The 21856-nt window shown below is 36.1% G+C and overlaps 1 protein-coding gene across 3 annotated transcripts in view; it reads left to right on the top strand.

Moving 5' to 3' along the window:
• The window catches only part of srgap3 (SLIT-ROBO Rho GTPase activating protein 3), a 207656-nt gene extending 189877 nt beyond the window's left edge, over positions 1-17779 (top strand). For all 3 annotated transcript variants that reach the window (XR_012408115.1, XM_005166115.6, XM_684980.11), the window contains exons 19-22: positions 116-296; positions 5416-5565; positions 7774-8083; positions 14686-17779. Coding sequence is in view for 2 of the 3 variants with exons in the window: in XM_005166115.6 (XP_005166172.1) it covers positions 116-296; positions 5416-5565; positions 7774-8083; positions 14686-15123 (1079 nt within the window). In the remaining variant the exon portion in view is untranslated. The remainder of the gene's footprint in view (positions 1-115; positions 297-5415; positions 5566-7773; positions 8084-14685) is intronic.
• Positions 17780-21856: the final 4077 nt, after the last annotated feature.

The following is a 21856-nucleotide window of genomic DNA, read 5'->3' on the forward strand; positions in this document are numbered from 1 at the left end:
TTTGTTGACATAATTCTCTGTGCAAACACGTTAATGAGCACTAGTTTCTCATTCCCCCCCACCCCTCTCTCTCTCTCTCTCTCTCTCTCTCTCACACACACACTCACACATACAGAAGTGGAGCAGATTGAAGCCATTGCTAAGTTCGACTACATGGGTCGGACTCCTCGAGAGTTGTCTTTCAAAAAAGGTGCATCCCTTTTGCTGTATCATCGTGCATCAGAGGACTGGTGGGAGGGCAGGCACAATGGAGTGGATGGCCTTATTCCTCACCAATATATTGTCGTACAAGATCTGTAAGTATCTAAAGTCAATTATCTACCTGTATGTCTATCTGTCTTTCTGTCTGGAATGTACAGTATGCCCCAATGAAGGACAGTATACTCTAATAATACCCTATATCCTAAATAGTACTCCAGTACAGACACCCTAATAAATTATTTCTCCAGTTAATCCTGTTTTATACTTGTAAAACCCATTCCTGAGGTGCAGCTGATCACAGAGAGTTGGAACAGATCTTTTAATCCCAGTTTCATTGCAAATCCTGGACATGTTTATATGCTTTGCTACCGAGACTTATTAATTTGCACCTTTCAATCAATTCGGTGGGTGGGGAAACCACACTCCTACCTATTATGGTCCCTCTGAAATAATTTGAATCAGTGAATCATGATGTGTGAAACTTTCAGTGCATATTTGAACCACCTTAACAAGTTCATGGAAAATATCCGGTTATATATACTGTATGGGATGACTGTTAAATCTTGGAGCATGTCGTGATTTTTCAAGTTTAAAATGATGAGGATGGATTTTTACTGTATATTTGTCTAAGTAAAAGATTCCCAAGGTAAAAATACAATCCAATTGTCCTGTGAAATTGTTGCGCTCTGGGTAATAACTAATCAGCCAGGCCATCTGGCCTGAATTTTATACCTTAATAGCTCAAGTGAGAATCAAATAGTTCTCCCCATTAACACTTCAGACTTTAATTATAATTTAACAGCACTGAGTGACAGTTAAAGTATGCCCTTATGTCTCAGGCTGTGGCCTTTTTAACACAATGTGAGCCTGATTGTGCTTCAGAAGTCCCTAATGTGCTACAGCCGACATGCATTTATGTCAAAGCCCGTTGAGTGCAGTGGCACATGACAGACTTCAGCAGAGTTAAAAGGCTCCTATTTTACCCTCTACAAGATGTAAGATCTCCAGATTATGTCTGTTAAGTTTCAGCGCAAAAAATACCATTCAGAGTATTTATTATACAGTAGAATATGCCCATTTTGAGCTTTAAGGAAAGTGTAACTGTTTTTGTAGCCTATGTCTTTAAATGCAAATGAGCTGGTTCTCCCCGCCCAGCATTCCAACGTCATATAAACAGCAGTCAGTGACAGAGTCAGACACGGATGAAGCAGAAATCCAGTTCATTAGTCAAAAATACCAAGTGAGTTTATTTATTATATTCAGTGTTCGAATTCTAAACTTTTATTTATCTAAGGAGGGTAAACCTTTTTGGTAATGTTAGTTTGTGTAATACATGCTTCAGTTAATTAAATGTATGTGTTTATTTAAATGACATCTAATTTATTCATAAAGTTTTTTCAGTGTTTTGTAGGATAGGCTATTTAGCATACTCTGACCTGATTATCTATTTCAGCTTACTTTAGGACAAACTGTGCAAACAATGCATCTAATTTGACGTTACTTTCAGGCATTATGTAGAAACAAACACCTATTTTATGAGAAAACGTGTTTTTTTCCACGTCTTGTGAACTCTAACAGTGTCTATCGGTGCTCTAAAGCTGCCGTTTGGACAGATTGGCCCAATTATGCATTCACCATTATAGGGGTGGTCAAATGGTTATTATTTAATTATTAACATTAATATTTTAAATGCAGATCAGAGTGAAGTTTTTTCTCAGTTTCAAAGCCCCCTTAGGCCCCGCCCCTCCCCCACACTACTTAATTTGAAGTAATTAAGGGGGTCTTAATCATCAAGCCTTAATTAGAATGGTCAAGCCCCCATCACCCCACCATTCCTAAAACCCCCTGTAATTTGCACCCTGGTTATATTTTTGGTGGAGTTTAATCAAGCCCTTCTGCAACGAGTCACACACAAATGCTGTTAAAAGTTTGCAGTAAACACACACACACACACACACGTTTTTACTGTCTTTATTGCACACGTGCTCTGTTTTAAAAATGTTTAAACTTGTGAAACTCAGCTGATCAAAGAGAGCTGGAACAGATCTTTTAATCCCAATTTCATTGCAAATCCTGTTCTGTAGACATGTTTATATGTGTTACTACAGAGACACGTTAGTACACGCCTGTCAATCAGTTCGGCGGTTGGGGACCACACTCCTACATCATATTGCGGTGGGCCTCAATATCATTGGGACGTGAATCCTATTTTACCATCAGGAAATGAAAAATAAAGACATTGTGTTTATAACACTTCAGTATGACAGTGGACACACTATATCTGCATACAGTTCTCTCCAAACAGCTTCCAAAGGTTTTGCATCATAGGTGCTCTTTAAAGAAGGGCAATCATGTGCTGCTCTTTTACTGTTTTTAAAAGGTCTTTTTCGATGACATGATGAAAAAAAAACACAAAACGTTAATTGCAGTGTCCTTGAGTTGATAATTTTTATATCATCAGTTGATATGAACTGTCCCGCTGCTGTTTCAGTAAGTACTAAAATGATGACATGCTCATTATCTCTTTGTATGGTCTAACCGGTGTCAGCTTGATGAATGAGTTTATTAAAAGGGTCATTCCAAGCCCCGTTCCTAATATTGCATGATTTGACAGCAGCAAATAAGGAAGATTGAGGTTGCGAAAATGAGGAGTGTGTAGACAGCCGGTCATCAGTTGCACTACATTAGGGGTGGACAGTGAACAATGGAAACCGTTCGAGAGGATCAGCTTCCTGTTAATGGGAATGGTTTGATGATACTTTGAACAAGTGCAAGCTTCAGCCGATGTAGTGCGTTTAAAAGACGATTCGTAAACAGGATCCCTGAAAGATTATGTAATAAAACACTTGTGCTGTATAGTCCTTTTTTCCCCCAAATGTGACGTTCTGCAGCTTCAGATTACCAAACACCTTCTGCTGTCGTCTCCCGAGAGAGCTGTAAACGCAGCCTGAGAACATGCTGTGAAACTGTGATCAGTGGATGTTTGCTTGCTCTGGGCTGAATGAGACATGAAGCAAGCGTGATTTAGGGGCTACTGGGACTGAAAAATACGCAGTCATTGCCAGTTTGTGCACTTTTGTTTGGTTTGTGTGAAATCAGCTGAGGAACATGATTTATACTCTTAAAATAAAGGTTCTAACAGGGGGAATCTGCTGTGATGCCAAAAAAGAACTGTTTTCAGTTTCCCAGAGAACCTTTTATAAATGCTTCTTATACTGCAGAATAAAAGTACTTAAGAGTTTTGTCTCGTTTCTAGTCCAAATAGCTAACAATTCTTAAATCAAGAACCATTTTCAAGACAATTAAAATATTGTTTTGTTTTTAGAAGTAAGAATCAAAATTAAATTAGCTTTTCCTTAAATCAAAGAAAATAATCTGCCAACGGGGTAAGTAAAACAATCTTATTATCTCAAAGGGAAAACAACATTACTTTGCTTCAGTTTTAATTTATTATTTCTGAATTATTATTCCTTTCTTTTTTTTTGCTTGTCTAGAAAATGCTTCTTGATTTAATACTTTTTACATATTTGGATTAGAATAAGAAAAAAATCTGTAAGTAAGCATTTAAAGGATTTTTCACAATGTGTTCTTTGTTCTTTTTACAGCATAAAGGATCTTTGGTGCTACAAAAAGTCTCTACATATTAAATAAATGTTCTTTATTAGCATTTCTGGTTTTAGGAAGAACTTTTTAAAATGCATGTAACCTTTTCTCTCCAAATAGTGGGTTTTGTAGTGGATAACGGCTCTTAGGTTTTTAAAATGTTCTTTACACTGAGAATAATATGGTTCTTTTAATTATTTATCGGTTCTTTGGCATCATCAATGTTATTGCTATTAAAACAAATGGTTGTAATATTGATAAATTATTAATATAATATTTATATTGTTGTTAATATTTTCTTTTAATTTCTGAAGAATCACTAAAGGCTAAAACAACTCCAAAATATTATTTATTTATTGTCTTGTTTCTAGTCCAAATATATTCATTTTCTTAAATTAAGAAATATTTTAGCCAAGTAAAAGTATTGTATTGTTTTCGTAAATAAGTAAAAATTGAGCAGGCTATTTCTTTAAATAAGCCAAAATCTGCAAATGGTATAAGAAAAATAAAATTATTTTTGCATTATTTTGCTTACACCACTGAACTCTTAAGATCTCAAAAATAAACAACAAATTTCAACTATATTAAAGGGCACCTATGATGAAAATCAACTTTTGTAAGCTGTTTGAATAGAACCTAGGTATAGTATGTCCACAGTTATGTTGGAGTGATATAAAGACAACAAGTCTCTTTTTTTTAATGTCCTTACGTTAAAATAGGACCCAAATCCCAGTGATTTTAATGCCCACTGCAATGTGATGAAGGAGTGCGTTTTTTGCCGCCAACTAAATTAATTGACAGGCGCCATGTTTGTATAATAACATGTATACACATTTCCACTGCACATTTTTTGCAAAGAAACTGAAATTAAAATATCTGCTCCAACTCTCTGTGATTTGGATAAGTTTGATAAATTTAAAACGTTTTTAAACAGTTCTCATTTGTAATAAAAAACGCTAATAAAATTCTTAACTACTATATTCACCACGACTGCATAGTGTCAGTAAACGCACTTATATTTTCACGTGTTTTTTCACGTGTGTTTACTGCAAGCGGCGTTTGTGTGTGACTCATCATTTCAGAAAGGCTTTAATATACTCTGCCACAAATACATAAACTTACTTGGTATTTTAATAATAAGGTGCTGTATTTCAGTTTCATCCGTGTCTCTCTCCATTACTGACTGCTGCTTAACTGCTGTAATGCAGGAGAAGCAGACACTCACATGGGAGCAGTGGGTGGGGAGAAGCAGTTCATTTACATTAAAAAGCCACAGGTTACAAAGACAGCTACACTGTACTCAGACACCAAAATGGACAGATTCTGGAGGCTTTAATAAATGATCTGATGGGTGTTTTGATCTGAAACTTTACAGACACATTCTGGAGACGCCAAACGCTTGTCTTACATCTTGTATAAGGGGTAAAATATGTGCCCTTTAAAATCGAAAATGATTTTAAATTGTACAATTATTTAATTGTATATGCTACTGTTTTTACTGCTGTTTTGTTTTACTGTGATGCACAACAGATTTGCCTACAGTTTAAAGTACCTGTGCTGTATGTATCATTGATCTGGTAATTGGACATACGTGTGTGTCTGTTTGTGTAGGGATGATGCGTTCTCTGATAGTCTGAGTCAGAAGGCTGACAGCGAGGCCAGCAGTGGACCTTTACTGGACGATAAAGCTTCATCCAAAAACGATCTGCACTCCCCATGTGAACCTTCGGCTGATTACAACTTCAGCGGGGTCATGGGCCGGTCAGTGGCTGATTATGATAACTTCTGCTTGTATTTATTTCACATAGTTTAACCCTGACCAAAAGCAAAATAGTCTGTATTAAAGTGCTTAATCCCATTTCTCCTTGCAGCTGAATCACTCACTCACCTCTACATGTTTTACTGTTCTCTTTAAATTTCTTTTTGTTTTTTTATACATCATTGAAAAAGTGAGAAGATGCCATATTTCTCAGTTTACAGTTCCTGTTCAATATGTATTTGTGTAAAACTTATTTTTGATTCATTCTTTAAACCAGTGGTTTATCCGGTGGTCTCAACTGGTTTGGCCATGGGACCCACATTTTTAAATGGTCATCAAGCCGCGACCCAAATTTTTAGGAACTATAATATAATTTTAGGAATTACAAATAATTTGTATTTGTTAAAATACACAAGTAGTGACAGATAATTCATCAGAAAATCAGCAAGACTTACAAATAAACAAAACTTTATCTCTGTCGTTTAACAAAATGTATCAAATTATAGTAATAATACAGAGTAAAAATGCCTAATACTGTAAAGAGTGGTTAAGGTAAGGAAAAGTTCAGTTACCATTAACTAAACTCTTCATTTCATTTCATTTTCTTGTCGGCTTAGTCCCTTTATTAATCCGGGGTCACCACAGCGGAACGAACCGCCAACTTATCCAGCAAGTTTTTACACAGTGGATGCCCTTCCAGCCGCAACCCATCTCTGGGAAAATTAACTAAACTAAACTGTTAATAAAACGTCAACACTGATCCTGTTGAACAGAACAAACCAGCAAATGAAATTAAAATGATAAAAATAATCATAACCCTTTTTATAATAATCACCAGTTATTTGCTCTTCTCCTTTTGTGTGGGCTTTCTTGGCCTTTGCTACACGGTGAGCACAGTAAGATGCCCGGAGTGCATGTACTTGTTTTGAACATGAAGATGTTAGGCACTTTTGTGATGCCCTCAGCTATTAGAGTCATCTTTGAAAATAGTCCACAGGTTTGTCCTTGCAACTGGGATGTTTAGTTTCTGAATGTCGTTTTAATTTAGAAGGTCTCATGCTCTCTTGTGAGAGCACCTCACTACATATGACACACTGAGGGTTTTAAGCCTTTTTTGTCGTCAATATATGTAAATTCACACTTTACATATTCGGGGTCGTACTTGCGCTTCAACACATTTGTTGCTATAATGAAATTAAATTTCACATGTCAAATGATACGGTTGTCGCGCGCGCATTTTAAAATAAAATCCTGATATAAGCAAAATAAGTTAAAAATTAAACTCTTGTTGTATTTTTGACCACACTCAGCGAGCCACTGAGAATGTTCCCGCAAGTGGGTCACGACCCACCAGTTGAGAAACACTGCTCTAAACAACTGATGGTATGTTTTATTATATTTTTCTTTAAAATAAAATGTTTTCAATTTTGCTACAGTACTCTAGCCTTTTAAATGCTTGGACTCTATTTTAACAATCTAGACGCAAAGTGTAAAGAGCAGGACGCTAAAGGTTGTGTCCCAATCCACTTTTGCTATTTTAAGGATGGAAAAATATGCTCTGCGCTCTAGTGCGTGGTCTAACAGGACTGTACTTATTTTTTTAATAAGTTATGGGTGTGTTTTGAGCTGAAAAACTGAACGCTTCCCTAACAAGTTAAGTTAAACAGACCGTCTGCAGGGAGGATAAGGAAGGAGCCTCCTCCATTCTGCCTTTTTACTTTCTCTTTTCTTTATTTTTACTCTTTACTTCACTCCTTTACTTGCGTGGATAAGGAAACGGTGTTGTCTGCACTCCACTGGAGACATCTATTAGCCTACATATTTCATTTTGTTTGTTAAGTGCAATAAAAGCAACAAATCACACTAAACACATCTTGCACCTTATTATGCGCTGGGTGTATGAAAGCGACCCTTAAATGCACAATATGTACGTTTTTATTTTCATTAAATTGTCAAAAAAAAAAAAACACTAATACTACTGTCATAAATTCTGTTGACTTATGAACAGGACTTGCATTATCCCAAGTGTATTAAAGAATGTTGAAATACAGATATCTGAGGCTTAAAAAACATATTGTGCCTTTAAGTACGATTTACATCTGTACTTTCAACTTTCACTCAAGTATAATTTCGGCCAAATAGCCAAATGCACTTTCATTTGAGTATCATTTGTGACTTTATTTTTACCATTTGGTTGTGTATTTGTGCAGGGTGAGGTTGCGTTCAGATGGCTCTGCTATTCCTCGACGCCGCAGTGGCACAGACTCTCACAGTCCTCCTCGGGACACACCGCCGCGGGCCGCCGCTTGTCCCAGCAGCCCTCATAAGGTGGCCGTCAACAGGAGCCACATCGAAAGCCCTGAGAAGAGGCGTCTGGGCACGTTTGGCAGTGCAGGCAGCATTAACTACCCTGAGAGAAAGATCTACCCTGAGGGTCACCCGCTCAGACCTGTGCCTGGAGCAACAAGACACAGCAGCCTCGGAGACCACAAATCCTTAGAAGCAGAGGCTTTAGCTGAGGTGAGACTGTGTGTATTTTTAGAGATCTCATATATTTCAGTCAGTTTCACATTTTTTTGTTTATTTTACACACACAGTACAGTGTTCGAGCATCTCTTCACTACATAATAAGTATTATGTAGTGAGCATCTTTGAACTGCATAATATAAAGTGTTAAAAATAAAAAAATTTCACAATTATTTAAAGTTAAAAAGAGAACAAAAATGTAACATGCTAAATGTCACAGATGGTTTTACCAACAATAACTTGACAAAAGTGGCAAAAAATGTCATTTTGACTATTTAAACTATTTATTGTTCTTCTTATTATTGTTATTAATATTATTATTTTGTATTTATTTTTTTATATTTTTTATAGCCTTAAAGATTACAAACTATTTAAAATTATTTTGACTTTTTTTTTACCTTAGATGTTTTGTTTAGATGTTAATGTATTTAATTAATTAATTTATTTATTTATTGCATACATCACTATCTCAAATGAAACCATTTTTAATAGAATTACCATAAAGATATTATATTTTATATTTTGTAGAGTTTATATTTGTAAAACAAAAGTCTTCGTTCAATTTTGTTTTATTTATTTATTTATATTCATTTAATATTTATTTTATGTTTATTTTTATATTTATTGTTGTATTTATTTTATTTTTATTTTTATATTTATACATATATTTTTTATATTTATTTTTATATTTTATTTAAATTTTTATTCAACGAAAATTGAGCAGAAACTGAAGTCATGGCTTACATTGCTTTTGGGCCAAGTAATAAAGCGCCACTAATTACTCTCTGAAATTAATTCATAATAACATGAAATGCTTCAACACAAATCTCTGTTGCTGTAAGATCAAACGTTGAAAAATTCTCAGCAAGTGTGCCGCAAATCCACTTTAATGTTTTGCACCCTTATAAATCAAAGCTCGAAAGGATTCAAAAGCACTTTTAAGTTATAGTCATGAAAGATTTGGCTGTTTCTCTCGAGTCCCGCTATTAGCGCAGAACTGAGCGTGGCTGAAGAAGCTGGCAGGGTTTAGACTAGCAGAAACAAAGGGCTGGCACTGAAGCAGCGTGAACGGGACAGGCTGGCACTCATCCATCTGTTTCATTAGCGCACGCTTAAATAATGAAGTCCGTGACACACAGAACAGTTAATGATCTTTTGTAATGGCCCCTTTGTGTCTACACACACCTAATGAATGGCTTATGTGAGTGCAGACATCAGAATGAAAGCATGAGGAGTGAATTGTGTTGTTATATGAATTGATAATGTGTAGATTTTAAGCATTATCTAAATGCATTTTGGATGTATGCGAGCGTGTTTAGTAAGAGTGTGTACACAAATAATCTGTGTTGTTCACTCATAAATTAACTCATTGAATCACAAAACTGTCAACACAACTGGCTGTGCACTTTGTGCTCTGAACATTCATCCAGACACAGCACAAAAATAAACTAATAGAGCACAGTTTTTGCAATGCTCTTCGCACTGCCGAATGACCACAGATGGAAATATGTTTTGCATTTGCTGTGAGTAGATTAAATCATGATCAATAAATAATACATATTTATATTTAAATAAGAATTGAATATATATTTAATTACATTTTTATTATTTATATTAAATTATTCATTCATTCATTTTCTTTTCGGCTTATTCCCTTTATTAATCTGAGGTCACCACAGCAGAATGAACCGCCAACTTATCCAGCATATGTTTTACGCAGCGGATGCCCTTCCAGCTGCAACCCATCACTGGGAAACATCCATACACTCTCATTCACACTCATACACTATGGACAGTTTAGCCTACCCAATTCACCCATAGCGCATGTCTTTGGACTTGTGGGGGAAACCAGAGCACACAGAGGAAACCCAGGCAAACATGGGAAGAACATGCAAACTCCTCATATAAACGCCAACTGAACCAACCAAGGCTCGAATCAGCAACCTTCTAGCTGCGAATGTGCTACTCACTGTGCCACCGTGCAGCCTATATTAAATAATAAAATATTAAAACACTGTTTAAAAAATGCTGGTTGAAATGACTTGATAATTGGTGGATGTTAGGTTGTGTTAGAAAGTCACCAAAATCCAACGTCGAGCCAACATCTTAAACCAATATCATGTTGAAGTCAAATACTGACATTTATTTGTCAGGTATGGCAACCAAAATCTGACATCTCATAGACGTCATAGTGGTAACGTCCACACAACATCAAGCTGTAACATCATTAGACGTTGATATTTTGTTGTTTTTAGGTTGTGTTGGAAAGTAACTAAAATGCAACGTCTGTCCGACGTTAGACATTGACGTTGGCCTAACGTTGTGTTCTGGCGTCATTGCGATTTTCATTTCCAAACAAAATGCTATGTCCAACGCGTTGGGGTACAGCATCAGTCTGACGGCATGTTGACATCCTGTGCCTGCTGGGAAGTAAGGCATAATGTAAATCTAGGTAGTTGTTCTGATTGTTTGCCATTGGGTGGTTGTTGGTGAGCATCTATCAGGCTATTTTGTTTCGGTGTGTTAAGCTGCACTCACACTAGCGTTTTATCATCGTGCAGTTGTAGCAGCAGTTTTAACAGTCGTACAGTACTGCAAGAAGGAGCGGGATTAAACAAGATGATTAGACATTAAAAAAGCGAGCGATTGCTTTATACTTTACATTTCTGTCCAGAGAGGTTATGTTTTGATCTTCAATTGGTCCTATGCTGTCACATGATGCGATTTCGCAGGTCAGAGTTCACCAAGCTTGAACTTTCCAACGTAGCCAACTGCAAAACCTGAAAGCTTGTGTTCCCGGTCTGCCACATTTGCATTTGTATGAATGGAAGTCTATAGAGAGAAAAGTCCAGTGTGAGTCCAGCTTTACATGTCACCCACGTCTGAAGGAGTTTGGCCAATTCAGCACGTAGAATCATATTCTGCTGCCCGTGAATGAGAGTGCTCTGATTGGCTGTTAAGCTATGAATCAGAGTGAGGGAACAAAAACTGAAGTGAAAAAAATTAAATGTTGTTTTGTTTTATTTAGTTTTCGATTATTGTTAATTTTTTATGCTATTTTAGTTAGTGAAAATGTTTTTTGTCCAATAGTTTTAGTCATAGTTTAAGTTTGTTTACAAAAATATTTTTGGTTCTTTAGTTCCGCTTTCCCCTTTTGAATTGACAATACAAACCAATATTGCTGTGAGTATGAAAATGTGCATCCTCGCATGCAGACGCAGAATGTACATTCTTGTTTCAGTTGGCTGCTGTCCAATTGGAGTGTTCAGGTGCAGCTTTTTAGTCCAGACGGAATCAGACATAGCTGACGTGAAGCGACAACACAGTTGTTTTTAGTTGCTACTGTTTTTTAATGTTGACTTGGTGTGTCTCAGGCTGAAGATTGAAGGCCTTCACTCAGCAAAAAAAAAAACACCTAGATGCACATTACCCTGTTTATTACATGGCTACTTGCCCCAGAACTAAACAATTAGGCATAAAACATTGATCTGAGCTGTAATAATCTCTTAACTCTTTAATTAAATGTAAAGCTGACATAAACAAAAATGGCTGAATGCAACCTACTTATTATTCAATCACAATATGGTGCCAAACAGTCAAGAAAATCCATGTGAAAGATAATCATATAAAGACTGTATTCACTAACAGTCAAATGATTTAAAGTACCCAGATGACCCTGTGTTTCAGTGGTTGTTATCTGGGAATAACCCACCTTGAAATGTTGTGATTGACCAATCAGAATCAAGTATTCCAAAAAGCTGTGTAATAATGTTATTTATTAATAACACATGGTACATAATGGATAAGCTTCTTGCTAATATAGTTTAATTAGTGCATTTGGAAATTTGCCAAAAATAATATTTGATTAAAAAAATAAAGACTCTCTTATTAGACCTCATTTAAATAAATATTTTATTAGCATTAAAATGGAATAATTGTAAAATGCAGTATAATTCTTTTATTTTGAGGTGTGTGTGTGTGTAGGGGGTAGGGTATTGATGCCATCTGCTCAGTAATAAGACCTTGCAAAGTATTTTTGTGAGTGTGTATGTGATCGTGTGTCTTCATGAGCCTTTTATCTTCTGTGCATTAAATTTTTATGGCCTGCTCAGCTGTGAGACAGAGCGGAGATGGTCGGTCTTGAAAGAGGACGGGGAGGCAGTGAGTTTATAGTCTATGGGCTTGGCAGAGACACTTTGTGTATATCAGACATAATCTGCTTGTGTGATATATACTGTACCGTTACGCAAGAAAGGAAGATGAAGCTCCCGGAAAGATGAGCGATTTCTAAGGCCATGTAGTTCCGTAAATACTTTCTGTCAGAAACCGACCAAATTTATGTACATTTCTTACAGTGTTAGAGGAAATCCCTAAATGCATGGATTTACTGTATTAGCAATACTGGATACATTTAGAGAAATTAGGCTAATCCACCTGATAGACAGCTAATTTCAACATAATGCCTTAAAAATAGTTTTTTTTTTTTATTATGAATATTTGGATCTTTGTTCAGTGTTATTCTTGTCCTCAAAATGTAGAAAATTTTTATTTTAAAGTTAATTCCTTTTTCTTAGCCAGCAGCTAGGTTTCTACAACTCTCACATAGTCGCCCACTGAAGCTAAGCAGGGCTGCGCTTGGTCAGTACCTGGATGGTTTGCATGTGAAAACTAGGTTGCTGCCGGAAGTGGTGTTAGTGAGACCAGCAGAGGGCGCTCAACTTGCGGTCTGTGTGGGTCCTAACATCCCAGTATATTGATGGGGACTCTATACTGCTCAGTGAGCACTGCCTTTCGGATGAGACGTTAAACCAAGGTCCTGACTATGTGGTCGTTGAAAATCAAAATGCCAGGATGTCTTTCGAAAAGCGTAGGTTTTTTTTAGGATCCCCATTAGGGGATATTCTTCCTGAGTACCATCAAACACAAAACAAAATTACATTAATACATAATAACAATTTGTCCATCATGGCCTTCTAAACATCCCCCTTTTATCATTGGCTTCATCACTGTCTCCTCTCCACCAATCAGCTGGTGTGTGGTGTGCGTTCTGGCACAATATGGCTGCTGTCAGGTCATCCAGGTGCATGCAGCACACTGGTGGTGGATGAGGAGATTCCCCCCAATAAGCAAAGTGCTTTGAGTGTCCAAAAAAGCGCTATATAAATGTAAGGAATTATTATTATTTTCTTTCTTTTTTTTTAAGAGACAACAAATGCTTGAAAACAAAATAAATTTTTCAATAAAACAATTTCATAAAACCCTTTAAATATAATTTTTATTTACATTCATTCATTTAGTTTTTTTTAGGCTTAGTCCCTTTATTAATCAGGGGTTGCCACAGTGGAATGAATCCAGCACATGTTTTACGCAGCGGATGCCCCTTCCATCTGCAACCCATCAATGTGAAACACCCATACACTCTCTTTCACAGACATACACTATCGACAATTTAGTTGACACAATTTAACTATACCACATGTCTTTGGACTGTGGGGGAAACCAGAGCACCTGGAGGAAACCTACGCAAACACAGTGAGAACATGGAAACTCCACACAGAAATGCCAACTGACCCAGCCGAGGCTCAAACCAGCAACCTTTTTGATGTGAGGCAACAACGCTACCCATTGCGCCACAGTGCCGCCCCGTTTTTAAAAAAATTCTGTAAATATTTGTTTTTTTTTTTAAATATTCTGCATCCAAAACCAAACTGAATCAATTAAATTAATAAAATGCTTACATAATGGTTTAAATTTAAATGTAATTTTTTTAAATTACTTGATTTTAAAAAATTCTCAGCGTTTAGTCATTATTACTTTCTAACAACCTTTTTCTTTAAAACAACCATTTTGTTTTTCAATATTTTCATTCTTTTAAACACAAATGTAACAAAACTAGTGAAGTGTATTATTTTTAATTATGAGTGATGTAGACAGAAAATCTTAATTTTAAAAAAGTGCACTTATGACTGGATTTTGGTCTAGAATTACATCTGTGAATGAATAATGCAGAATAATCAATTGATGTATACTTTGTTTGAAAGTCAATATTTGCCTGAGGTGCAACTGTTTGAATATCCGGAATCTGAGGATTTAAGATAATATCTAAATACAAAGAAAATTGCCTTTAAATATGTCAAATAAATTGCTTAGCAATGTATCAAAACTGAGTTTTGATATATTTCCAGTACACAATTTGCTATTTTTTTCACAGAACATGATATTTAGTTAATAATGTAATGGTTTTTGGAATAAAAGAAAAATCAGTAATTTTGTCTTTTGTGTACTTTGGATGTACTTTAGACTTTTGCCATTTTGTTGTGCTGATTTTTTTGGTCCAAGGTCGCAAATACCTACTTCAGGAGTATCAAACTCAGTTCCTGGAGGGCCGCAGCCCTGCACAGTTTAGTTCAAACCCTGCTTCAACACACTTACTTGTAGGTTTTAAACTAGCCTGAAGCCTTAGTGTAAACTGCTGTGTTTAATTAGAATTGGAAATAAACTGCAGAGCTATGGCCCTCCAGGAGATTGACATCTGTGATCTACTACTATACAATCAAACAATCAAAACTCAAAACCAAACAACATTTGTGTTACAGGACATCGAGAAAACGATGAACACGGCACTTCACGAGCTCCGCGAACTAGAGCGTCAAAACACGGCCAAACAAGCTCCCGACGTGGTTCTGGACACCTTAGAACCACTCAAGAACCCAGTGAGCTCCGAACCAGCTAGTCCGCTACACACCATCATGATCCGAGACCCCGACGCGGCCCTGAGGCGCAGTAGCAGCTCCACCTCAGAGATGATGACCACCTTCAAACCGGCTCTATCCGCCAGGCTGGCTGGAGCCCAGCTCAGACCTCCACCCATGAGACCTGTCCGGCCTCCGCCAACACAGCACCGCTCCAGCAGCTCCAGCTCCTCCGGGGTGGGAAGCCCGGCCATCACGCCAACCGAAAAGATCTTTCCCAACAACCCAAGCAATGCTGCGGCTTCCTCTGCCAATTCAGGAGAGAAACCTGGAACCATGTAGTCCATGGTTTTCCTGCTTTGGTGAAGGCTGACCAGATCCATGATGGAAATCAAATTCAGGAGTGGTTTTCGTTTCTTTTCTTTATTTTGGAGCCCTGAAGAGTTCTGGAGGTCAGCATGTGAAGATAGAAGTCGAGTCGGCTCAGGTGATTTCCCATTTTTATTCATCATTTTAGACTGAAACAAAAAGCCTAAAAAGAAAGGAAAACCTTAAGACATTTTCAAGAGTAAATTTCATTCATATTAATCTTTTTTTAATAAATAATGATGATTAGTTTTACCTCAGAATTAATATTACGTTCCTTTTTTTGGTCACGTTCTTATTTTGAACTGAGGAGGATTAAAGGAGTGGTTTGTATTCGTTTTTTTCTCTGCACTGGTTGGTTAGAGGAGTTCTGTACTCTCATTGGAGGACTGATCAAACAAGCCCCTCCCTCCAGAACTGGACCGTATGTGTATATATATAATAGAAAAGCAACTGTCACTCAAAGACAGTCTAGCCTTTGAGCTGTTGTAAATAGAGATATACTGTACTTGAATTGTAATGCCTTTGGTTTGTAGAATAAGCGATATACTTCTAAGTAACGACATAGCCGAGCTGTATACATATATGAGATGCAGAAAATCCAATATACCAACTAATTGTAAGAAACCTGTGGTAAAATAGTAGATTTACTTGTATATACATTTTGGGGTAGATTCTTTTTTTATGTGTCGATCTTGTACAGCCGAGGACAAGAGCAGGCAAGGAGACTAGAACGACAACATTTGCAACCAATAAGTAAACAAATGATTAAATCTACAGTCTGAGCCATACATATTAGTTTGGGGAGTGTTTAACTTACTTTCCCCCTCCCAAAAAAACCATCAGTGAATTTTCAGTGTTCCATTCTTTATGGCATTCACATGAGCTCTGTGCAAGCATTCATACTGGAAGTTAGAATTGTGTTCCATAGCATATACTTTGTCAGCTGTTTTTTGAATATTAGTACTTTGTAATATAACCAAATGGTACATTTAAAACACTAAAATAATAGGGGAAATGTGATTAATTACATTAAAATATTAATATAGCAAATTAACTAAAAAAACTAATACAAAATATAGGTCACATTTTCATATGCAAAATGTGTTTTCATAATTTTTCATATTGTTTTTAAGATGATTTAGACATCTTTATGTGCGGTTCAACCAACAACAGTCTTGTTTATATCAGATATATGATGCCAAGCATATTCCCCACTGTAAATCTCTCATACCACCACCTAAAAACACTCATCAGACATGCTGTACAGTGCAAAGTAAATCAAATGGTCCAGTGTTATAATTGATTTAAATCCATCCACATTCTCTCTTAGTCAGGTCCAAACTTTTTCATTTATTCATTCATTTTCCTTCGGCTTAGTCCATTTTTTCATCAAGGGTCGCCACAGCGGAACGAACCGCCAACTTATTCAGCATATGTTTTATATAGTGAATGCCCTTCCAGTGCAACCCAGTCCTGGGAAACCTCCATATCACATTCACACACATACACTATGGCCAATTTAGTTCAATTCACCTACAGTATACCACATGACTTTGAACTGTGGGGGAAACCAAAGCACCAGGAGGAAACCCACACGGGGAGAATATGCAAACTTCACACAGAAACGCCAACTGACCCAGCTGAGACTTGAACTAGCAACCTTCTAGCTGTGAGGCGACAGTGCTGAAACACCATGTCACCCCCTAACCTTTCCTTTCAACTTAAAAATTAAATAGCCTTGACCATGATATAGTACAAAACAAATCTAAAATTAGTTCTCAGTTTATATGTAAAATATATTTACATACATATTTTGACATTTTGCTTTTGGGATTACACTGTAAAAATGCTGGGTTCCATGCAATCAATTTGTGCTGAGAAAGCATGAAGGAAGCAAGTTAGCTTATTAGTTTTTACAAATTTAAATGAATTTAAACATAAAATATTTAAGTTATCACAAAAAAACTCAAGAATTGTGTTGTTTCAGCTTAATTTATATAAGTACCCACACAACATCATAAGACGTTAATATGAGGTTAGATGTAGGTCATGACGTCAGGTGATCAAAATTCAATATCTACCCAATGTCTAAGGACATTTTTATTATGACGTCCAAAATGGCATCCAATTACGTTGATATTTGGTTAATTTTAGGTTGTTTTGGAATGTGACTAAAATCCAATGTCTTATAGATGTCATAGTGGTAACATCCACACAACGTCAAGGTGTAACATGATTAGACATTAATATTTGGTTGTTTTTACGTTAGACATTGTTCTGACGTCAATCCGATTTTCATTTCCAAACAACGTCTTGGGGATGTTGGGGTACAACATCAATTAGGGATGGGTACCGAAACTCTGTACTTTATCGATATCGGTGCTAAATTATAAAAGACTGAATTATCGATCAGCTCCGACGATAACGGTTCTACTGGAAAATTATTGCTGAATAAACATTACTTACAAATGCATTATTTAACTGAACAACCTCTTATAATTTGGCATATTCCATATTTGTCTGCACACTTTGCAATCTCACAAGAGAAACGCTCGTGTTTCCGGCGAGCACGTCAAGTTTAAAAGCCTTCGCAGATTTTGGCTGTGCGCACGCACTCAGCAAAGACTTTTTTCAAAAAAAAAAAAAAAAAAGAAAGACTACAAAAAGAATCGATAAGAGAACTGTTTAAGTACCAAACTGATACCTGATATCGACAAAAGTAGTAATACCGTGAAAAACTAATTGATACTCATTCCTAGCGTCAATAAGACGTCATGTTGACATTCTGTGTTTGCAGGGTAGTTCGAACAAAGTGCAAGCGTCATTTTTTACTGTATCCAGTTATCATTTAACTCAAAAAATAGTCTTTTTAATGTAAGATATATGATTCAAAGCAATTCATAATTCTCAGTTTAACGAAGAAAGAATAAAGTCTAGATTTTTCATCTCAGTTTAAATGGTAAATATAGACATAATTATCAAAAAAACAGTATATAATCTTTAAAAGTAGGCCTAATATGTCTCATGAAAAATATTGTTTCTTCTTTTTTCTTTGGTTTTGGGATGATACAACCTCTCTTCATGTACACTCTCTTTGGTAAACCCCCCAGATCCCTCCTCCCGATTTAAATATTCAATAGCCCTAGAGAAAGCAGCAGCTCCAACAAGAGAAACTCCACTGCCCCCAATCTGTCACATCATCTCGGGTTGATCTTCAGCGTTCCCCCCCTCCTCCCTGAGCTCAGCTTGAGGAGGGAAAACCCAGTCGTGAACAAAATTCGCCCGACTGACCTAGATATTCCCTTAAAGCCCACAGCTCTAATCGTATCTTCTTCACCGATTCTACTTTTGCCAGAGGATTCGCCACTTGGCGCAATCCAATCAACATGACAGTATGCTTGCGCAGCCTAACGTTTATTACATAAAAATGGAAAACAGCAGTTATTACACACACTTTTTAATCTAAAAAATATTTCAGATTTGTGTTTAAAGACACACTCGAGCTGTTACATCATTAGTTTTATGTTTATATTTCTCACCATTAAAAAAAAGACTTCCTAGACACTATAATGCTGCCATCTTAAATTACCTTTAACAAATGAGCTTCTGTCTGAATTTCTCAGCTCTGTATCAGCATGGGCATGCTTTTTTCCGCATGTGAGGGAGACTGATTTGCACGTGCTTCTCTTTACAGTGCTGGAGAAAGACTGATTGTGGTGCCTTTCCCAAAATACAACACACAATGTACCTGAATACAGATTAGACACAAGACAGTGAAGCAAATCTGGCTCTTGTGGATGCAAGGATTAAGCTTATCTCAGGAAGTGATGCTAATTTTTAGTCATATTATGTATAATAATTTCAGTTCCCAATAGGCTTCGTTTTAGCATTAGACTATTATTCATGATGCTGGGGTGCATATCTAATTCTGGCTGCTCTGAAATAGACCTTAATGAATAAGGGGTTTGGATCTATTTACTGTTAAGAATGCATGAAATGCATCATTTGGTAAATAAAATGTTGTTTTTTGGTTATCCTTCTGTGATTTGCAGCTTATAGGGTTCCCATCCCAGGTAGCAAAGAATTCTGGCCCAGATTTGGCATAAATCTGGCACAGCAGGCATTCTTCCAGCACTGGCATAAAGCATGTGGGCTAAACTGGTTTGGCAGAGGTGGCACCGTCTTAAAGGCGGCACTCAATGCTTAAGCCTAATGTAAAATGTAGAATTTGGCCCAGATGATAATAATTGATATGTGGGCCGTGTAAGTTTGACTTATCTTGACCCACATTTAAAATACATTTTTAATTTTTTTTTCCGATCAAGTCGTTTCGAGAAAAAGCACACCTATTGCAATGCCTAAAGTGAAATGATTCATGAGTTTATCAATTTCATTGCAGTCGAGTCACTCCAACCTAGTTCAGGCTCAGTTATGAATTACCAACTTGTCTGAGATTTGCCCAGGTATGATCCATGTTTGACCCTTGTCTGGAAGCCAGACTTGGTTCAGTCATGTACCGTAATTCACTGTGGCATGTGGGCCATCAAAAGCTGATTGTGTTGGCCAGAGCTGGGTCAGAGATATTTAGCTATGTGGGATGCTTTTAGAAAACCTGGAAATATCAGGGAATTACTGTATGTAATTGAGGTTTCATGAAAGTTGTCCCTATTATTATTATATTTATTTTGTAGGTCTTCAGAAATGATTTTACATGCACTCAAGCTCAAAAACACTTTTATTTTTCTCATAAGATGCATTTCAGCATCAGCTTTTTTTTACTCTGTGTCAGTAATTGTTTATTCAAAGTCTGGTTCTTGCGAAGCTCCTCCTTTCTGAGAGCATTCTTTGCTCTGATTGGTCAGTCTGATGTGATTGGTCTAGGGTTTACTGACATTATTGCATCTGTTCTAAAATCACATTGATCTTTAAGATCTTTTACATTCATAAACAAATATAAATGAGACATTTTCAAGGGGAAAAGGGTTGAATTAGGGGATTTTTTTAATGCTTTTTATATTCCGACACAATAAAAAAATTATAATAAATTATGCATTGGAGAATTATTATGTGAGAGCAGATTAAAAAATGAAAAAACATATGTGTGTTTTTTATAGGTTGGTCAGGCCAATATATAGCCTGACTGACCTATAAAAAACATACATATGTTTTTATTTTTTAACCTGCTCTTACATAATCCCAGCAGCATTTTGTTAATTGTTTGTCCCCCATTTTTGGCTAATAATTTTTAATTACTCATCAAAAATTTAAATAAAAAAGTGAGGAACAAATTAGGACATTACTATTAAACAAACAAACAAACAAACAAACAAACAAACAAATAAGATAATGCTTAAGGTAACAATATTTTTTATTTTATCACATTATTTAGTCAACTTAAACTAACTATAAAATAATGTTTATACAGCATTTATTAATCCTAGTTAATTTAATAGTACATTATAGGGCTGCACAATATACAATATTCAGCATCGATATCGCAATGTCTGTGTCTAAAAAAAGTCACATCGCAGGATGTGCAGTGTTGAGGGATTATAGATTATCAGCAACTGAGAATGCATAATATTTGTTGAGTCATTGCAAATATATATAAAATTATATATATATATATATATATATATATATATATATATTWTATATATATATATATATATATATATATATATATATATATATATATATATATCGCTGAAAAACAAAATATCTCAATGTCAGAGTTTTCCAACATCATGCAGCCCTACATTAAAAAGCTACATTTAAATCTGTAAAACATTTCATAAACAATACCGTTACCAACATGAACAAAGGTTAATAAATGCTGTAAAAGCTCATTATTGCTTTGTTTAATGCATAAATTTTAATAGAATAGACATTATTGCTAAGTATTACATGTAAATCCAGTAACCATTGATAGGTGAAAGATATATAAAGTGTGGGAACCCTTGCATTACAGGTTAGGTCTCATTTAGTGTGAATTTACCAGAGAAACCTTTCTTTACACATAAGTTCTAAGATAAATACTGCCCTCTGGTGGTTATACATGACATTTACCTGCTCACAGTCTCCCTCCATAGGTCAGTGCTGGTTTTGCTCTCCCGTCGTCAAAGAAAAACAGTCAGACATGAAGCTGTTACAAATGTGAAACTACAGTCATATTCCTCAATGTTTCTCTTCAGCATATCCTGTCATAGTGTTCGTAACTGTAGCTTGCGCTAGCAGCCGTGCACTAAAGGATCACGAAAACGTGTACAATGAAAAATTCACAATCTTGCTTACACTGTCTTAACTCATGCTGTAATCATTTGTCGTGAACAAATACTTGAGTGTTCGGCTTGTTCTGTCAGCGCATTAAAGGCATAGTTCACCCCAAAGTTAAAATTTATTCAAGAGGTTACATGAGTTTTTTTGTTCTGTTGCAAACAAAGAATGTTGATAAAGACCGATAGTCATTATACGCCCATTGTTGTTAATTCGTTCTATGGGAACTTGAATAACGTATTTGTTAAAACATCCAACATGCTCTATAGAGGTTAAAAATTGGCACTTGCTGGAAACTAGGGTAATATATGAATAGTAAAAGTGACTTTCTACAAACTGTGAAAACACTTAAAGAGATCGTTCACCCAAAAATAAAAATTCTGTCAACATTTACTCGAGCTTGAATTGTTTCAAATTAGTGGGTTTTGTA

This window comes from Danio rerio, chromosome 6 (assembly GCF_049306965.1).
Source record: "Danio rerio strain Tuebingen ecotype United States chromosome 6, GRCz12tu, whole genome shotgun sequence".
NCBI classification, from domain to species: domain Eukaryota; kingdom Metazoa; phylum Chordata; class Actinopteri; order Cypriniformes; family Danionidae; genus Danio; species Danio rerio.